Here is a 19155-nt window from a genome sequence, read left to right as displayed (position 1 = left end):
AAACAGTTATGATCGGACTCATTTAGTTCAATCAGTACAACTTGTCTTTATTTAATATAAAACTGAACATGCTACATTTCCCATATCAGTCTTGCTTGACTTAAAATAACTTCTAACTACCCTCCTGCCTTGAAACCTTACCCTCACAACCTTTGGTTTAAAAAAACCTGACTGTGTGTACCTTTGTCTCTTTTTTTAATCTCCCTCCGTTCACAAACCGAAGGAGGACCTATGCCAGAAAACTCCTACTGAGTGCCCAGGACCAGGGTTCTCCCAACAGAATGGGCGTGAGATATTTACCAATATACTGAGATAGGCTAACAAATTATTCATTGTCTACAGTCTTTGGGGAAAACAACTTCAAAGTATAGCTCATTATTATTTAACTACATTTTGTTTCAGTTGCTTTTTAAAAAATTTGTATGAATATATTTTGCTTTAAAACTGTACCCTTATATGTAACTCTTTATTCCAAATCTTTTCTGTGGAAAAATGATTAAAAGTCCCTAAACGTAACATTAAGGTTTTAGGCAAGAAATTTGTAGTTATAGGGGTTAAGTTCACAAATATGATTTCAGTGAGGCTTCTTTACATTATTTGTTGAAGGTGCTAATTTATGGATTTGATTGTCACTTAGCTCAGTGATTGCTGACTCAGTAAATGCTGACTCGGTTGCTGCTGACTCAATGTTTAACTTTGCAGTGATTAATGAGTCAGTGAATGAAGACTCAATGAATGCTGGTTGAGTGAATGACAACTCAATGATGATTCTATGGATGTTGACTCAGTAGATGCTCATGCAGTGAATGCTGACTCAAATAAGCAATGAGTCATTGAATTAATATCATTAGATGCTGACTCAGCTGATGCTAACTTAGTGAATGATGACTCATTGAATGCTGATCCATTAGATGCTCAGTCAGTGGATGCTGACTTGGTGAAGGATGACTCTGTGACACTATCCTTAGTTTATCTCCTGGCACATTCAGAAATCTTGAGGCATTTTAAAGTAGGTGGAAACCTGGCATTATGGGTCTCTGCCCCTTTGTGCCCGGATAATAAATGGTCTCTGGGTGCAAATCACAGGAAAACCTGCTTCTCTAAATGGTAACTCTGAATGCTGAATCAGTAGATTCTGACTCACTGAGTAATGACACGGTCGATACTGACTCCTTGGATGGTGGCTCAATAGATGCTAACTCAGTCAAAACGTTCAAAAAGGAACTGAAAAGTTTCCTAATACCATAGGAAGTAAAGGGATATGGAAGCAGAGGGGAAAGGATGGTTAGTGTGGCTCCTGATTGAGGAATGAGGTAGATGGATGGATTGAATCTCCTTTTCTCTTTATACCCCTCCCCCATTCTTGCAAGTAATTATATTATCTTGGCTAGAAAATAAACAGTTCCTTTCAAATAAACACTAAACTTTGCCAGCAACATTAAAAGCTTGGTGCTGGGTCCATTTTTTTTCCAGTGTCTTTATATCTATCTGAGCTTCAAACGTCTTCTCTGTCAATACCTATATTTTTATGCATTTCGGATCAACCTGCTGGTGCTCATACACTTCAGTGTTATATTAATTCAGGTCTGAACCAGCAAGTTCGATGTTTTGTGATTTTATAAAATCAAGTGCATGATTTAAAAAGACAGCCTCCATTACATACAGCTAAGCTGAATAATTGTCATACAGAAAAATTTCAAAGGACATTATTGGTGAGCATCCAATAATGACAACCAAATTCCCAACAATTATGAAAAATGAATTTGATGGACTCTAACTAATGACCATCAAATTGGGAAGCCAGTCTTTGTTACTAAAACCCAGAGTAGCAATTCAATATATCAAAGGATTGACAACATTATACTTAAGGGCCTCAATTTTCAAATCAAATTGCGGGTGCGTTGGGGGTGGGGGGGGGGCTGCAAAAATCGGGAAAATCCCAATCCATGAGGAAGCCGGATTCAACCTGCCGACTTCCGGGTTTAGAGTGCACTAACAAATAGGGTCCAGGTAAGAAAAAATGGTATTAAGTCAAATAGGGCCATAGTACAAAAAAATGTTAAGATGTCTAAAAATGGTAAAAAGACAGATCTAAAGGCACTGTATCTGAATGCACGAAGCATTCGTAATAAGGTAGATGAATTAACAGCTCAAATAGATGTAAACGGATACAATATAATTGCAATTACGGAGACATGGCTGCAGGGTGACCAAGGCGGGGAGCTGAATATCCAAGGGTATTCGATATTTAGGAAGGACAGGCAAAAAGGAAAAGGAGGTGAGGTGGCATTGTTAGTAAAGGACAAAATCAGAGCAATAGTGAGAAAAGATATTGGCTCAGAAAATCAAGATGTAGAATCAGTCTGGGTGGAGTTAAGAAGCACCAAGGGGCAGAAAACACTGGTGGAAGTTGTCTATAGGCCTCCAAACAGTAGTGGTAATGTAAGGAATGGCATCAAACAGGAAATTAGAGATGCATGTAACAAGGGGACTATAGTAATCATGGGTGACTTTAATCTACATATAGACTGGCCAAACCAAATTAGCACTAATACTGTGGAGGATGAATTCCTGGGGTGTGTACGAGATGGTTTTTTAGACAATATGTTGAGGAGCTAACCAGGGAACAGGCTATCCTAGACTGGGTATTGTGCAATGAGAAGGGGCTAATTAATAATCTTGTTGTGCGGGGTCCTTTAGGGAAGAGTGACCATAACATGATAGAATTCTTCATTAAGTTGGAAATTGAAATAGTACAATCCGAAACTAGGGTCCTAAATCTAAACAAAAGAAACTACAAAGGTATGAGGAGTGAGTTGGCTATGATAGATTGGGAAGCTTCATTAAAAGGCATGATGGTGGATAGGCAATGGCTAACATTTAAGGAACGAATGCATGAATTGCAACAATTTTACATTCCTTTCTGGCACAAAAACACAAAAGGAAAAGCGGCCCAACCATGGCTAACAAAAGAAATTAAGGATAGTATTAAATCCAAAGAGGAGTCATATAAAGTTGCCAGAAAAAGAAGCAAGCCTGAGGATTGGGAGCAGTTTAGAATTCAGCAAAAAAGGACCAAGAGATTGATTAAGAGGAGAAAAAATAGAGCATGAGAGTAAACTTGCAAGAAACATAAAAGTGGACTGTAAAAGCTTCTATAAGTATGTAAAAAGAAAAAGATTAGTGAAGACAAATGTAGGTCCCTTACATTCAGAAACGGGAGAATTTATAATGGGGAACAGGGAAATGGCAGAGGAATTAAACAAATACTTTGGTTCTGTCTTCACGGAAGAGGACATAAATAACGTCCCAGAAATGCTAGGGAACCAAGGGACTAGTGAGAAAGAGGAATTAAAGGAAATTAGTATTATGAAAAAAATAGTGCTGGAGAAATTAGGGGGACTGAAAGCTGATAAATCCCCGGAGCCTGATAATCTGCATCCCAGAGTACTAAAAGAGGTAGCCATGGAAATAGTGGATGAATTAGTTGTCATTTTCCAAAATTCTATAGATTATGGAACAGTCCCTGCAGATTGGAGGGTGGCAAATGTAACCCCACTATTTAAAAAAGGAGGGAGAGAGAAAACAGGAAACTACAGACCGGTTAGCCCAACATCAGTAGTAGGGAAAATGCTAGAGTCTATTATAAAGGATGTGATAACAGGACACTTAGAAAATATTAATGGGATTAGACAAAGTCAACATGGATTTATGAAAGGGAAATCATGTTTGACAAACCTACTGGAGTTTTTTGAGGATGTAACTGGTAGAATAGATAAGGGAGAACCAGTGGATGTAGTTTATTTGGATTTTCAGAAGGCCTTTGATAAAGTCCCACATAAGAGGTTAGAGTGCAAAATTGAAGCACATCGGATTGGCGGTAATATACTGGCATGGATTGAAAATTGGTTAACGGACAGGAAATAGAGAGTAGGAATAAATGGGCCTTTTTCGGGGTGGCAGGCGGTGACTAGTGGGGTACCGCAGGGATCAGTGCTTGGGACCCAGCTATTCACAATATATATCAATGATTTGGATGAGGGAACCAAATGTAATATTTCCAAGTTTGCTGACAACACAAAACTAGGTAGGATTGTGAGTTATGAGGAGGATGCAAAGAGGCTTCAAGGCGATTTAGACAAGTTGAGTGAGTGGGCAAATACCTGGCAGATGCAGTATAATGTGGATAAATGTGAAGTTATCCACTTCGGAAAGAAAAGAAGAAAAGCAGAGTATTATTTAAATGGTGATAGATTGGGAAATGTTGATGTACAAAGGGACCTGGGTGTCCTTGTACACTGGTCACTGAAAGTAAACATGCAGGTGCAGCAAACAGTTAGGAAGGCAAATGGTATGTTGGCCATCATTGCAAGAGGATTTGAGTACAGGAGCAAGGATGTCTTACTGCAGACATGCAGGGCCTTGGTGAGACCACACCTGGAGTATTGTGTGCAGTTTTGGTCTCCTTACCTAAGAAAGGATATACTTGCCATGGAGGAAGTACAGCGAAGGTTCACCAGACTGATTCCTGGGATGGCAGGACTGTCGTATGAGGAGAGATTGGGTCGACTCGGCCTGTATTCACTCGAGTTTAGAAGAATGAGAGGGGATCTCATCGAAACATATAAAATTCTGACAGGGCTGGACAGACTGGATGCAGGGAGGATGTTTCCCCTGGCTGGGGGGTCCAGAACAAGGGGTCACAGTCTCAGGATACGGGGTAGGACATTTAGGACTGAGATGAGGAGAAGTTTCTTCACTCAGAGGAGGGTGAACCTGTGGAATTCTCCACCACACAAGGCTGTGGAGGCCAAGTCACTGAATATATTTAAGAAGGAGCTAGATAGATTTCTAGAAACAAAAAGCATCAAGGGGTATGAGGAGAGAGCGGGAATATGGTATTGAGATAGAGGATCAGCCATGATCATATTGAATGGCGGAGCAGCCTCAAAGGGCCAAATGGCCTACTCCTACTCCTAGTCTCTATGTTTCTATGTTTTCTCTGTTTCCCACAGAAGTGCCTGTGTGCGCGTGCGCTTCCTGAATGCGGAAGTCCCGCCGACAATTAGAGCTGGCGGGATGATAGTTAAAGAACCAAATGTACCTCATTGAGGTAGTTAAGGTACTTTATTTCTGACATAGTTGATAGTTAAAACGATTTTAAACTTATCTGGGTGGCTTTCCCTTGGCTTCCAATTCACGTCTGGTGAAACCAGGAAAAAATAAACAAAATAATTTAAATAAAAAACCATTGCACAAAGTTAAAAAACAAAATAACGCTATCTTTCCGCCAATGCCACCTGCATCCCCCGTTCCGATGTCTAATGTCCCCCTCTCCCCCCCCCCGATGTCTCCCTCTCCGATGTCACTCTCAGACCCCGATGTCTCCCCCCACGATCTCCCTCCCCCCCCGATCTCCCTCCCCCCCGCCGATCTCCCTCTCCCCCCAGATCTCCCTTTCCCCCCCGATCTCCCTCCCCCCAATCTCCCTCCCCCCATCTCCCCTCTCCCCCCGTTCTTCCCCTCTCTCCCCCCCTGTTCTTCCCCTCTCTCCCCCCCGTTCTTCCCCTCTCCCCTCCCGATCTTCCCCTCTCCCCCCCCCGATCTTCAGCGCCCTCCACTCTCTGTTTCAGCCCCGAATGACATCTCACTCTCTCTCTTTCTCTCCCCCCCCGCCACCCCACATCGATGTTGCAGTTCCTGTCGACAGCTAGCCTGTCAATCAGGCTGGCTGCCGGGCGCGAAACCTGGAAAGAACTTTTATTACCATCAATTACATCGCGATCATGTCGGAAAAGGTAAGTTTTTTTTAATTCGGGTTTGCCACGCGCACCTTCACCCCCCCCTCCCCCCCGCCCCCTGCTGCCAACCCATCACCATTTCAAAATTGAGCCCAAGGTTCGTAGTTCATTGAAATATTTGTAGTATCCTGCTGTTGCAATTTTCTCTGCTCACTCCATCTAAAGGTTTATTAGTTCAAATACTACTTAATGTTTTAAATTATCCACAAATGTATTGAATACTGAAGGTGAATAGATTACACAGTACCATAGCAAAAATAAAAGCAGAAAATGCTAGAAACAGACAGAGAAACTTTTTTTCCTTTTCAGACATTGATGGACCTCTTATATATTTCTAATATTTTGTTCTCTTTTCAGATTTCCAGCATTTGCAGTTTTTAAAAAATCTGTACAGTTCGATAGCATGATCTCATTTCATTTCTGAGTTTGAGCTTCAATCCAATCCAGTATGATGGAATGAAAGGTGCTTTTGTATAAGGCTTCCAGGTGTAATGTGTTTGTGAGTCTCAAATTAAGTCCTAGAGGACCCAGGTACATAGTGCAAAACCTCTCATTGTTCATCAGAAATTGGTAATCTCACTTGTTACTGATGCAAAAATTAAAGTCTGAAGGTGTGACTTCTCACTCTGATTTGGCTGCATCTCCTTCACTGGCACCCACCTCAGGTGCTAGTCTGGCACCACCACTACAACAGCTGTTTTGCTTCCTGTATAACAGATTGAGCTGACACAATGCCCCAGATTCTAGTGTGTAAAATAATGCCACACATTGAAATGAGGTCCTTGTCCTCATGAGTGAAGTTATAATGGGGGTCATTTTAACCCCCAAGAATAAGTGGGTTGGGGGCAGATGGGAAGTTAAAATAATAACTTCTTGTAGCAGGACCGCATTCCGGCTCCAACGCGGCCACTTCTGAATTTAACCCAGGCAGGTTTGTATGCGTGTGCACAACAGATACCAGGAAGTCCCACCCTCACTTAAACCCGGCATGCCGATACTTAAAGGGGCAATGTACCTTATTGAAATACTTGAGGTACTTAATATTTTTCCTATTGGAAAACTTAAATGAATTTAACCTTACCTGTTCAGGTTTCCCATCACTTCCAATTCACATCAGGGGAAAGCAGGTGGAAGGGCTGGATCCATGAGGGGAGTGCATTTATTGCACTGCTTGTGTGCCCGGAGGAGCAGGAGTGCTTCATTCAGGCCCAACAAGCTCACCTAGCTGACAGGACCCTTGCGATCGGCCAATCGCACCTCCTCCCCCAACCGATGCTGGACCGATCCCCGATGCTATCTGGACCCACGATGTCGTTGTTGACTGAACCCCCCGATCCCCGATGCTGGCTGACCCCCCCCCTCCCAAGATGTTGTCACTGGCTGACCCCCCCCCCCACCGATGTCGTAACTGGCTGACCCCTCCCCCCACCGCTCCCTGATGCTGGCTGGATCCCTCGATGTCATCCTACCGCCCCCCCCCCCCCCATTTCCGATTTTTTGCAGTACCGATGATCTCTCCCTCCCCCCTCTCTGATTTGCAACGCCTTTCACTGCCAACAGGTAGCCAGCCTGTCAATGTGGCTGCCTGGCGCATGGGAAACCTGGAAGACCAAATACTCACCTTCTGTTGAGTTGCGATCGCAGAGTGCGACGTACTCAACTCGTTTCCGGGTTCCCCACACGAATATCTGCGGTCGCGTGGGGTATCTGGCTCCGGGTGAAAATCATGCCCAATGTGTTTACAACCAAATTATGTTTGCTACACATAGTGAGTGCTTCAATTTTTTTCTGAAATTCAGAGCACCACCATGCATGAGTAGACGCTTGCACAATGTGTAAGAGTTTCTGTGTATCTGCATATTAGCAGTGGTACTTTACGTTTCAACGGAAATCAGAGCACACGTTGGGACAGAAATCGCTCCTGAAATGACGGTGAGCTCAACAGCGCTTTACATTGTTAGTGGCGAAATGGAGGAGCGAGTTCTGGCATTCGCACATGCACAGTGAAACCTGGAAATCCGGAATTTGCTCCTGGTGGTTCGCCAACGAAATGGCAGCTTTGAATTAAAGGGACATCACACGCTGCGATCAGAGAAATCATTGAAAAAGTGCAAACTTGCTTATCTGCCCAGCTGGAAAGTAACTAATAACGCCACCAAATGGGTACGCTTAAAAATATCAGGTCTAAAGTAAGTTTTAAAGCGGTACGGCTTAATGACTGTCAAACAACTAAAAATTAACTTTTAAAAATGTGTCTTATTACTCTTTATTTTAATAATTTTTGGTCATTAAAAAAAATTTAAAATTTTTTTTTTTACTTTTCCCCTCTGTCTCTTTTATATAATTCAATTATTTCTTATCCTCTCTCTTTTCACAGTCTGTAACTGTTTTTACATTGATTTAAAATGTTGTACCTTTCACTTCCCGGTTTTCACGTTCCAAGCCTGCAGACAGTGAACGCAGCTGTCAAAAATGCTGCGATCTGGTTGATCAAGGGGAGGGATCGATCCTCTCGCTTCTCCCAGTGTCCTAGCTTTGCCTGAACTGACGCCGCGCTCTTCTCCGCTTCCTATTAGTGGAAGTGGTTGACGAAAAGACTTAAGTTAGTGGGTTAGCATAAATCTATGGAGCGGCGAGCAGTGTTGGTTCGCGTTCCAAGCGATTTCTACTCCAATGTACAGCATAACCATGTGCAAATGTGGCTGATTCATTTAATGTGTGTCTCTATTGGGCCAGCCAGATAGATATAACAGCATAAGGAAAGCCACAAGCAGCTTGTGTGGGAAGGGGAAAAATTCACATTGATACAGTAACGAGGGCGTCTCTGTAATTGAGCTTACAGCACATTGATAGAAGGAGCATCACAATGCAGTCTACCGTGACCTAGAAGCTTTTTCTATCAATATTCCTTAACTTGAATTACAAAGAACTCATTACTGTGCCAATGTGATTGTTTTTCACATCCCACACTAGCTGTGCTTACAGCCTCGCCTATATTGTTGCTATATCCAGCTGGCTGACCCAACAGGGACTCATTAAATAACCAGTTTCCATCCACCGCACCCCCTCCTCCCCTTATTTTCTATCTGCTTCCCTCAATGAGGCGTTGTTTCCTGTCAATATTCATCTTTTTTAAAAACAAGAAACCAAATTAGAAAGAGGAAAGAAGCTTGTCTGTCCTTCTGTCTACTTGTGTCTTTCCATCTGTCTCATTAGAAATTAGATTATCTATCTCACAGGTGTGAGCCTTTTCGAACATTTTGGTGATAGTGGTCATAATTCAGTTATGATGTGGAGATGCCGGTGATGGACTGGGGTGGACAAATGTAAGGAATCTTACAACACCAGGTTATAGTCCAACAATTTTATTTTAAAATCAGAAGCTTTCGTAGATTATCTCCTTCGTCAGGTGAGTAGTGAATGCTCATTCACTACTCACCTGACGAAGGAGATAATCTCTGAAAGCTTGTGATTTTAAAATAAAATTGTTGGACTATAACCTGGTGTTGTAAGATTCTTTACAATAATTCAGTTAGATTTAGAGTAGTTATGGAAAAGGACAAAGATAGAACATGACTAAAAGTTTTCAATTGAGGAAAGGCCAATTTTACTAATCTGAGAAGCCATTTAGGAAAAATGGACTGGAAACAGCTACATAAAAGTAAATCAGTGGGAGGCATTCAAGGAGGAGATAGCGAGGATTCAGAGCAAATATGTTCCCACAAAGAAAAAGGGTGGGACTCACAAATCTAGAGCCCCCTGGATGTCAAGGAGCATACAGGGCAGGATAAGGAAAACAGGGAAGCTTATGTCAGATACTGAGAGCTCAACACTGCAGAAAGCCTAAAGGAGTATAGAAAGCACAGGGGTGAAATTAAAAAGGAAATTAGGAAAACAAAGAGAGGGCATGAAAGAATATTGGCAAGTAAAATCAAGGAAAACCCAGAGATGTTTTATAAATATATAAAGAGCAAGAGGATAACTAAGGAAAGAGTAGGTCCTATTAGAGACCAAAAAGGTAACCTGTGTGAGGAGGAGGTAGATGTGGGTATGGTTCTTAATGGATACGCTGTGTCTGTCTTCACAAAAGAGGGGGACGATGCAGAGATTGTAGTTGAGGAGGAGGAGTGTGAAATATTGGATGGGATAAACATAGTGAGGGAGGAAATATTAAGGAGATTAGCATCTTTGAAAGTAGATAAATCACCAGGCCCGGATGAAATGTATCCCATGGTGTTAAGAGAAGCAAGGGAGGAAATAGCGGAGGCTCTGACCATCATTTTCCAATCCTCTCCGGCTACAGCCATGGTGCCAGAGGACTGGAGGACTGCTAACGTTGTACCGTTGTTTAAAAAGGAAGAAAGGGATAGACTGAGTAATTACAGGCCAGTCAGCCTAACCTCAGAGGAGGGCAAATTATTGGAAACAATTCTGAGGGACATTATTAATCGTCATTTCGAAAGGCATGGATTAATCAAGGACAGTCAGCGTGGATTTGTTAAGGGAAGGTCTTGTCTGACTAACTTGATTGAATTTTTTGAGAAGGTAACAAGAAGGGTCGATGAGGGTAATGTGTTTGATGTAATCTACATGGATTTTAGCAAGGCTTTTGATAAGGTCCCACATGGCAGACTGGTCAGAAAAGTAAAAGCCTGTGGGATCCAAGGGAAAGTGGCAAATTCGATCCAAAATTGGCTCAGTGGCAGGAAGCAAAGGGTAATGATTGATGGGTATTTTTGCGACTGGAAGGCTGTTTCCAGTGGGATTTCGCAAGGTTCAGTATTGGGTCCCTTGCTTTTTGTGGTATATAATTAATGATTTAGACTTAAATGTCGGGGGCATGATTAAGAAGTTTGCAGATTATACAAAAATTGGCCGTGTGGTTGATAGTGAGGATGAAAGCTGTAGACTGCAGGAAGATATCATTGGACTGGTCAGATGGCCAGAAAAGTGGCAAATGGAATTCAATCTAGAGAAGTGTGAGCTAATGCATTTGGGGAGGGCAAATAAGGCAAGGGAATACACAATAAATGGGAGGATACTGAGAGGTGTAGAGGAAGTGATCGGACGTTGGAGTGCATGTCCACAGATCCCTGAAGGTAGCAGGATATGTAGATAACGGTGGTTAAAAAGGCATACGGGATACTTTCCTTTATTAGCTGAGGCATAGAATATAAGAGCAGGGAGGTTATGCTAGAACTGTATAAAACACTAGTTAGGCTACAGCTAGAGTACTGCGTACAGTTCTGGTCACCACATTTCAGGAAAGATGTGATTGCACTAGAGACGATATAGAGGAGATTTAAGAGGATGTTGCCAGGAGTGGAGAATTTTAGCTATGAGGAAAGATTGGATAGGCTGGGGTTGTTTTCTTTGGAACAGAGGAAGCTGAGGGGAGATTTAATTGAGGTGTATAAAACTATAAGGGGCCTGGACAGAGTGGATAGGAAGGACCTATTCCCCTCAGCAGAGGGGTCTGTGACTAGGGGGCATAGATTTAAAGTAATTGGTAGAAGGATTTGAGGGGAGCTGAGGAAATTATTTTTCACCCAGAGGGTGTTAGGGGTCTGAAACTCATTGCCTGGAAGGGTGGTAGAGGCAGAAACCCTCATCGCATTTAAAAAGGTGCTTGGATGTGCACTTGAAGTGTCGTAACCCACAAGGCTATAGACCAAATGCTGGAAAGTGGGATTGGGCTGGATGGCTCTTTTCGGCCGGCACAGACACGATGGGCCGAATGGCCTCCTTCTGTGCTGTAAATTTCTATGATTGTATGATTCTAACTATCAGCACTACATAGGTGAGGTAATTAGCTGGCTTCAAAATTCAACTGGTGTTCTTCAATTTTTGAAAAAATAACGACACCCCACTCTCTGTCTCTCTCACACTCCCCTCTCTCTCTGACAGTCTCTCTCCCTGACCTCAGTCTCTCTTCCTCCCTCTCTCTCTGACCCCAGTCTTTCACTCTCTTTCTCCCTCTCTCAGAGGCACACACAGATGGACACACACACACACACACACACACACACACATGTCACAAAACGCCTTTCTGTTTAAAAAAAAAAGCTCAATATGAATTCTACCTCAGTAAAACTTTTAAAACTTGTCCTCTAGATTTTCTTCAAATAATTTTGAAAAACTTTTGAGTAGAAACTTCTAGAAAATATATTCCTCAGTATAACTGACTGAATGGTACACAGCACAAGCTCAGACTGCACAATCCAAATTCAGCTCAGAGTATCACAGCTCCGGACAAAAGTACCAACTTCAAGCCCAGGCTTTTGAGATAGGGTGAGGCCTTCAAGTAAAAACTTTAATAAAGACATTAAAGGATGCAAAAAAAAAATCAATGGATAAATGTAATCATGTTATTGTGAAATATTTAATATTTTGAATTTTTTATTTTGGTTGCACTGTTATTTTGGATGTGGAAATTTCAATTACTGAGGAAAGAATGGCGGAGGGAAAAAATTTCAGAAAGCATGTTGAGAGAATTGTGAGGGTCCAGTGTCAGATCGCAGAACTCTGTGGCTGGATTGCACAATCAGTGTGATGAGTGAACATTGTTCATGTAATGAGGACAAAGAAATTTATAATGGAAAAAATGTTGACTTGAAAAATGTGACAATGTGATAACTGGAACGGGTAGGTTCACATTGTTTATTTCACATTGTGTCTGTGTTGATGGGTTATTTTCAGAATATTCTTTGCCATAGTGTACAGGATTTCCAACCATTTTGAGCAGTTTAAAATATGAGCAAAACTACTGTCCTATTGCTTAAAGCTCTGATATGTAAAGTGCACAACTGTAAAAACAAGCAGAAGAAAGGATCTGTTCCAGTGCTAGTTTTATATTGTCTTCATCAACCACTGCTTCTGATATTGATGGAAAACTGAAGAGTAGTGTTGTCTGCCCTTGCTGAGAAATAGTTTAACAATAGTAGAACACTTGCTTTAACCAGTGAACTATATTGCTGAGGGACCTAAAAACTTGAAAGGAATGATACTAAGTCATGTTTAAGGTCAGGACCTGAACATCGATTAGCTCATTATACAGACAATAGTAGTTGCCAGATAAGTGAGTCATAAATCACCCTATGTAACATCAGAATAGTTACCAAATGCGGAAGTCTAACTGAGTATAAAAATATGACATTTTGTAAAAACAGTAATATTTGTTAATGCAGAATTATTGACTGATCCCCTGCTTATTAAACAGAAAAAAAGGCCTAGATTTTAACTGTCAGTGGATTAATTTCCCGCCTGCCTGTGGCAGAATGAGACCCGGTCAATTTTACTGGCCAGGGCTCATTTAAATCCCACTGGTCAACTTCCCACATGGGAAAGCAGTGGCGGAAAATCGCGTAACTCAAAGGCTGCTTGCCGATACCAGGTAAGTGGCAGGATCGACTGCGGGGCCCGTCATGCGGGGATTTCGTGATAAGGAAGGGTGGGGACATGAGTTCACGGTAGGAGAGGCCTACGTTTCCTTGTGAGGCACAGAGAATTCCTGCTCCTCCTGGCCTCACACGGAAAGAAAAACAGGAAAGTTAAAAAATGTACCATTTTGGGCCACTTCTGGCCTCAATCCTTTTCCTTGGTCAGGCAGGAAACTCACTGTGGCTTCCTGCTTAGGCGACCGGGTTAAAATTGCAGTCAGGTGCCAGTGACATCATCGGGACCCAACATGTGTATGTAAAAAAGGACCTGCCGGCTTTGGGCGGGTGCCTTTGCCACCTGCTCAGTTGAGCAGGTTAAAATCTCAAAAAGTCAGCCCCGGCAGCTCCAGGGCAGGTAAGTAACCTGGACATTTTTAACTTCCCACCCACCTGGATTCCGCCAGGCGGGTAGGGTTAAAATTGCCCCCAAAATGCTTATAGATATGGATTCCAATAGATGCAAAGCACCAGGACAACCATGGTGCTGATTATGAGTATAAAATTATGTGAAATTAAGACATTTTATGTAAAAAAATGTTACTAAAAAATTACTTTTATGGTTATGGTTTGTTTGTTTCGGGGGCATTATTCGATAGTCTGTTCATTCTGTTAAATGGTGTTATAGTCAGATGCGTTTTCACACAGTACATGACAAACAAACCTTGCTTGTTTACTTAAACTAATATAATTATAGAAATTATGTGCCAATGGGTAAAATAAAACGTTATCTCTTTTTGCTCATTTTCAGACGGAAACCCCTGCTCGTGACCTAATTGGTTCTGAACAGGCTTCAGTTACTGAAGAGTGCTTGAACTCTGTACCACATGCCGGTGTTCGTAGGTTACCTATGACTCTCAGGCCACCATTAGGTCTAGGTGCTATCTCGAGGCTTCCTGCTGCAAAAAGCAGACTTGCATTCCAGGGCCAGAGATCATCGATAAATTCGACTGCACATCAAATTCAAGGACAAGTTGGTAGCTGCCAAGAAATTGCAGGTAAATAACCAGTCATTGTAGTATTAGACCAGTGAATTAATTGGACATGAAGATTCATGCCTGCATCCATTTTTTGTATACCAAATTATTGCTGCACTTTTTGTCAAAACACCTACAGTTAGCAGCTGTGAGGGAGATTAACTTCCATGGAAATACATAGAATTTACAGCACATAAACTTGATTGAGTTCTTTGATGAATTAATGGAGAGGGTTGATGAGGATCGTGCGGTTGATGTTGTGTATATGGACTTTCAAAAGGCATTTGATAAAGTACCAAATAATAAACTTGTTAGCAAAATTAAAGCCCATGGGATTAAAGGGGCAGTGGCTGTGTGGATATGAAATTGGCTAAGGGACAGAAAGCATAGAGTTGTGGTGAACGGTTGTTTTTCACACTGGAGGGAAGTATGCAGTGGTGTCCCCCAGACGCACTGCTCTTTTTGATTTATATTAATGACCTGGACTTAGTATACAGGGCATAATTTCAAAGTCTGCAGATGACATGAAACTTGGAAATGTAGTAAACAGTGAGGAGGATCGTAGCAGATTTCAGGAGAACTGGTGAAATGGGCAGACACTGGCAGATGAAATTTAATACAGAGAAATGTGAAGTGATGCATTTGGAAGGAAGAATGAGGAGAGGCAATATAAACTAAATGGTACAATTTTAATAGGGGTGCAGGAACAGAGGGACCTGGGGCTTTATGTACACAACTCTTCGAAGGTGATAAGGCTATTAAAAAAGCATATGTGATCCTGGGCTTTATGAATAAAGGCATAGAGTACAAAAGCAAGAAAGTTGTGCTAAACTTTTATAAATCACTGGTTAGGCCCCAGCTGGAGTATTGTGTCCAATTCTGGGCACCACACTTTAAGAAGGATGTCAGGCCTTGGAGAGGGTGCAGAGGAGATTTACTGGAATGGTACCAGGGATGAGGGACTTCAGTTATGTGGAGAGATTAGAGAAGCTGGGGTTGTTCTCTTTAGAGCAGAGAAGGTTAAGGGGAGATTTAATAGAGGTGTTCAAAATTTTGAGGGGTTTTGATAGAGTAAATAAGGAGAAACTGTTTCCAGTGGCAGGTAGGTCGGTAACCAGAGGACACGGATTTGAGGTAATTGGCAAAAGAACTAGAGGGGAGATGAGGAGAAATATTTTTACGCAGCGGGTTGTTGTTACCTGCAATGCACTGCCTGAAAGGGTGGTGGAAGCAGATTTAATAGTAACTTTCCAAAAGGGAGTTGGATAAATACTTGAAAAGGAAAAATTTGCAGGGCTCTGGGGAAAGAGCTGGGGAGTGGGACTAATTGGATAGCTCTTTCACAGGCACGATGGACCTCCTTCTGCACTGTATTTTTTTTTGATTCTATGATAAACAGACCATTCGGCCCAACTGGTCTATGCTGGTGTTTATACTCCACATGAGCCTCCTCCCACTATAATTATCTCTTCCCATCTTTCCCTGTATTCAACTATTCTCTTCTACCTCATATATGCATCAAGCATCCCTTTAAATGTATCAATGATATCTGTTTCAACCACTCTATGTGGCAGCGAGTTCCATATTCTCACCACTCTCTGTAAAGAAATTCCTCCTAAATTCTTTATTTGACCTGTTTGTGCCTATCTTATATTTATGCCCCCTTGTTCTGGACTCACCCACAAGTGCAAACAGTTTCTCCTCGTCCATCCTATGAAACCCCTTCGTAATTTTAAAGATGTGTATCATGTCTTCTCTTAGTCTTCTCTTTTCCAGAGAAAAGAGCCCCAGCCTGCTCAATGCAAGGATAATTGCATCCTTCAGTTTTAGTAACATTCTTATAAATTTTTTCTGTACTTTCTCCAGTGCTTCAATATCCTTTTTGTAGTATGGAGACCAGAACTGCACACAGTACTCGAATAGTGGTCTAACCATGTTATCATTACCTCCCTAGTTTCTTGGAGTATCTGCAGGCACGATACATCTGGACCCAAGCTCTTTTCCTCCTTAAGTTTGGCTAGTTTGTCGAGCACCTATGTTCTTTCTATCTTAACTGTTGTAATATGTCTCTTGACTTCTTCCACTGTTGTTATTTCCTCTTTGTTAGCCTCTTCAGTAAAAGCTAAGACAAAGGCCCCGAAATTGACTCCTGCCATCTGGTGGGAACCAGGCTGGGGGGCAGTTAAAAGGGGGAAGTGGTGGAGGGATTTACCCAATCCTTTTCCGCCCAGATCTGACCAACTGCAATTGCAGGTTACAAGGACACCTGCCCCAAGCTGACGGTGTCTTTAAATATGCAGATCAAGCTCTAATGATGTTATCGGGGCCCAATCTGTGATTTGAACCTGAGGCCTGAGCAAGAGTGCAGTGGTGGCTTCCCCGCCAGGCCAAACCTGCCGGGAACTAGATCAAGGGCCAGATGAGGCCCTGTAAGTTAAGTTTTTTTTTGTTTGAGTCCTTTTGGGCCAGGAGGAGCCCATAGTGTCGGGGACCGTTCCATCTGGTCTCTGGTGGCTTCCTCCAACCGGCAAGAGTCAGGTCAGGAAGTCGGCAAGCAGCAAACAAATGAGGACCAGCCGTTAAAATCGGTGGAACCGGCCTGCTGCTGCTCCCAACGGGCGCACTGCTCACTTTGCTGCATTCCTGCCTGGGAGTAAAAATTGAGGCCAAAGTATCTATTCAGTAACCTGCCATTTCAGTACCATCTCCTGTGAGTTTATCTTGTTCATCCCTTAGTGGCCCTATTCCTTTCTTAATCCTCCTTTTGTTATGGGATACTTTACCTTTTTTATAATCTTTGATATTTTCATTTCATATATCTCTTTATTTTTCATGTTAGTCTCTAACACCTCAATATTTTTCACCTCTTTCCTTTCTTTTCCCAGTTTTCTCTGTGCCTTCTCTCCTGAAGGATTTGACTCTTTATTGGGGTAAGGTTCTACGGCTCTGAGTGCCCTTTAGTTTCTTGGCCTAATGGCCATCACCAAGTGGTCATTGTTCATGTATGAGTCTTGACACAATGTTAGCAGACCGTTCGTCCATGGGGGCATTACAGCCAAGCTGTTCCTGCCATTACCCAATATTGTGAGACATTTATACACACACACACACACACACACACACACACACTGATACTAACACACGCTCACACATACTGATGCACACAGACATACACACGTCTAATTAGAGTAAATAGCTCCAGTTGAAGAGCTAGCACCAGCACGGTGAGCTGAATGGCCACCTTCTGTGCTGTAATTTCTATGATTTTAACATACTCTCACCCCTAAACTCGGCTAAATCAGCATAGACTGGAGGATTGAACCTAGAAACTTCCTGCTTTGTATGGCTGAGAAACTCATTGGATTAACTCGCTAAGCTAATAGGGATCTAGTGTCTCTGTTTCTAAACTTGTTTGGCAAGATGATAATGTGCCCTTTCTTGTGAGCCACCACAATTGCATGGCATTGCTAAAGTAGGCGCATAATGCTGGTTGCTGATTAAATAGTGTGGAGTGACCACCTACGCATAGCCACAGTATTTTTCCAGTTTGATCTACAGGTGACTACCATCCAAAGAGTTTTCGATTATGATAACGTGGCTTTCCTTTTCTTCCTTTTCAGAGTTCTGAATTGTGTGTACATAGCGTGGTATTTTGAATGCTCTTTCTTTAGCTGTTTGTAACACCTTGCTGTGTGCAAATTGGTTGACCACATAATAGCAGTGACTGCACTTGAAAAATTATTCATTGGCTGTAACACACTTTGGGACATCCTGAGAACATGAAATAATGAGGTCGATTTTGAAATGGTGGCGGGTTGGCAGTGGGGCGGTGAAGGTGCGCGTGGCAAACCCGCATGACCGAAACGTACCGTTTCCGACCTGATCGCATGTTGATTGCTCTCCGGGTTTCGCGCCCGGCAGCCAGCCTGATTGACAGGGGGGGGGGGCGGGGGGGGGGGGCGAGAAATAGAGAGAGCGAGACGTCCTCTGGCACTGGACTGGAGGGGGGGAAAATGGAAGATCTGGGGGGAGAGGGGAAGATCGGGGGGAGGAGAGGGGAAGATCGGGGGGGGGAGAGGGAACGATCCGGGGGAGAGTTTTGAAGATCGGGAGGACAGTCGGGGGGTGGGGGGTGAAGAGTGGGACACAGGAGGACATCAGGAGGGCTGAAGAGTGGGACATCGGGAGGACATTGGGGGGGGGGTAAGGGTGGGACATTGGGAGGACATTGGGGGGGTGAAGAGCGGGATATCGGGGGATGAAGTGTGGGACCTCGGGAGGACATCAGGGGGGTGAAGAGTGGGACGTCAGAGAGGGAGACATCAGACATCGGAGCAGGGTTTTACCAGGCGTGAATCAGAAGCGGTGGGCAAGCCGCCCAGGTAAGTTAAAAATCGTTCTCATCACTTACTCTGTCACAGGTAATGTGCCTTAAGTACCTCAATGAGGTACATTTTGCTCTTTAACTATCATCCCGCTGGCTTTAATTGCAGGCGGGACTTCCGTTTTCGGGTCGCCCGCACTCACACAGGTGAGTCCCTGGGAAACTCGGAGGTCGGCGGGTTGGAGCTCGCTTCTGAACATCAATGGGATTTCCGCAATTTTCGGAGCCCCCCGCCCCCAACGCACCCGCAATTGCCCCCTAAAATTGAGACCAATATCTCCCTATCTCTGTAACCTCCTCCAGCCCTACAACCCTCTGAGATCTCTCCGCTCCTACAATTCTGATCTTTTGCCCAACCCCGATTTTCTTTGCTCCACCATTGGCGGCCGTGCCTTCAGCTGCGTAGGCCCTAAACTCTGGAATTCCCTTCTTAAACCTCCCCGCCTCTCTACCTGTCTCTCCTCCTTTAAGGCGCTCCTTAAAACCTACCTCTTTGACCAAGCTTTTGGTCACCTGTCCAGATATCTCCTTATGTGGCTCGGTGTCAAATCTTGTTT

The 19155-nt window shown here is 43.1% G+C and overlaps 1 protein-coding gene across 2 annotated transcripts in view; it reads left to right on the top strand.

The window, feature by feature from the left end:
* LOC137322854 (microtubule-associated tumor suppressor candidate 2-like) overlaps window positions 1–19155 on the top strand; it is a 434152-nt gene that overhangs the window by 152952 nt on the left and 262045 nt on the right. Inside the window, exons 5-6 of one of the 2 annotated variants that reach the window (XM_067985994.1) lie at window positions 13989–14235; window positions 17100–17144. In XM_067985994.1, the coding sequence (XP_067842095.1) occupies window positions 13989–14235; window positions 17100–17144 (292 nt within the window). The remainder of the gene's footprint in view (window positions 1–13988; window positions 14236–17099; window positions 17145–19155) is intronic. The other variant, XM_067985995.1, reaches the window with a different exon arrangement.

The sequence above is a fragment of the Heptranchias perlo genome, chromosome 6 (assembly GCF_035084215.1).
Source record: "Heptranchias perlo isolate sHepPer1 chromosome 6, sHepPer1.hap1, whole genome shotgun sequence".
Taxonomy (NCBI): domain Eukaryota; kingdom Metazoa; phylum Chordata; class Chondrichthyes; order Hexanchiformes; family Hexanchidae; genus Heptranchias; species Heptranchias perlo.
This window is presented reverse-complemented; position numbering and strand designations above follow the sequence as displayed.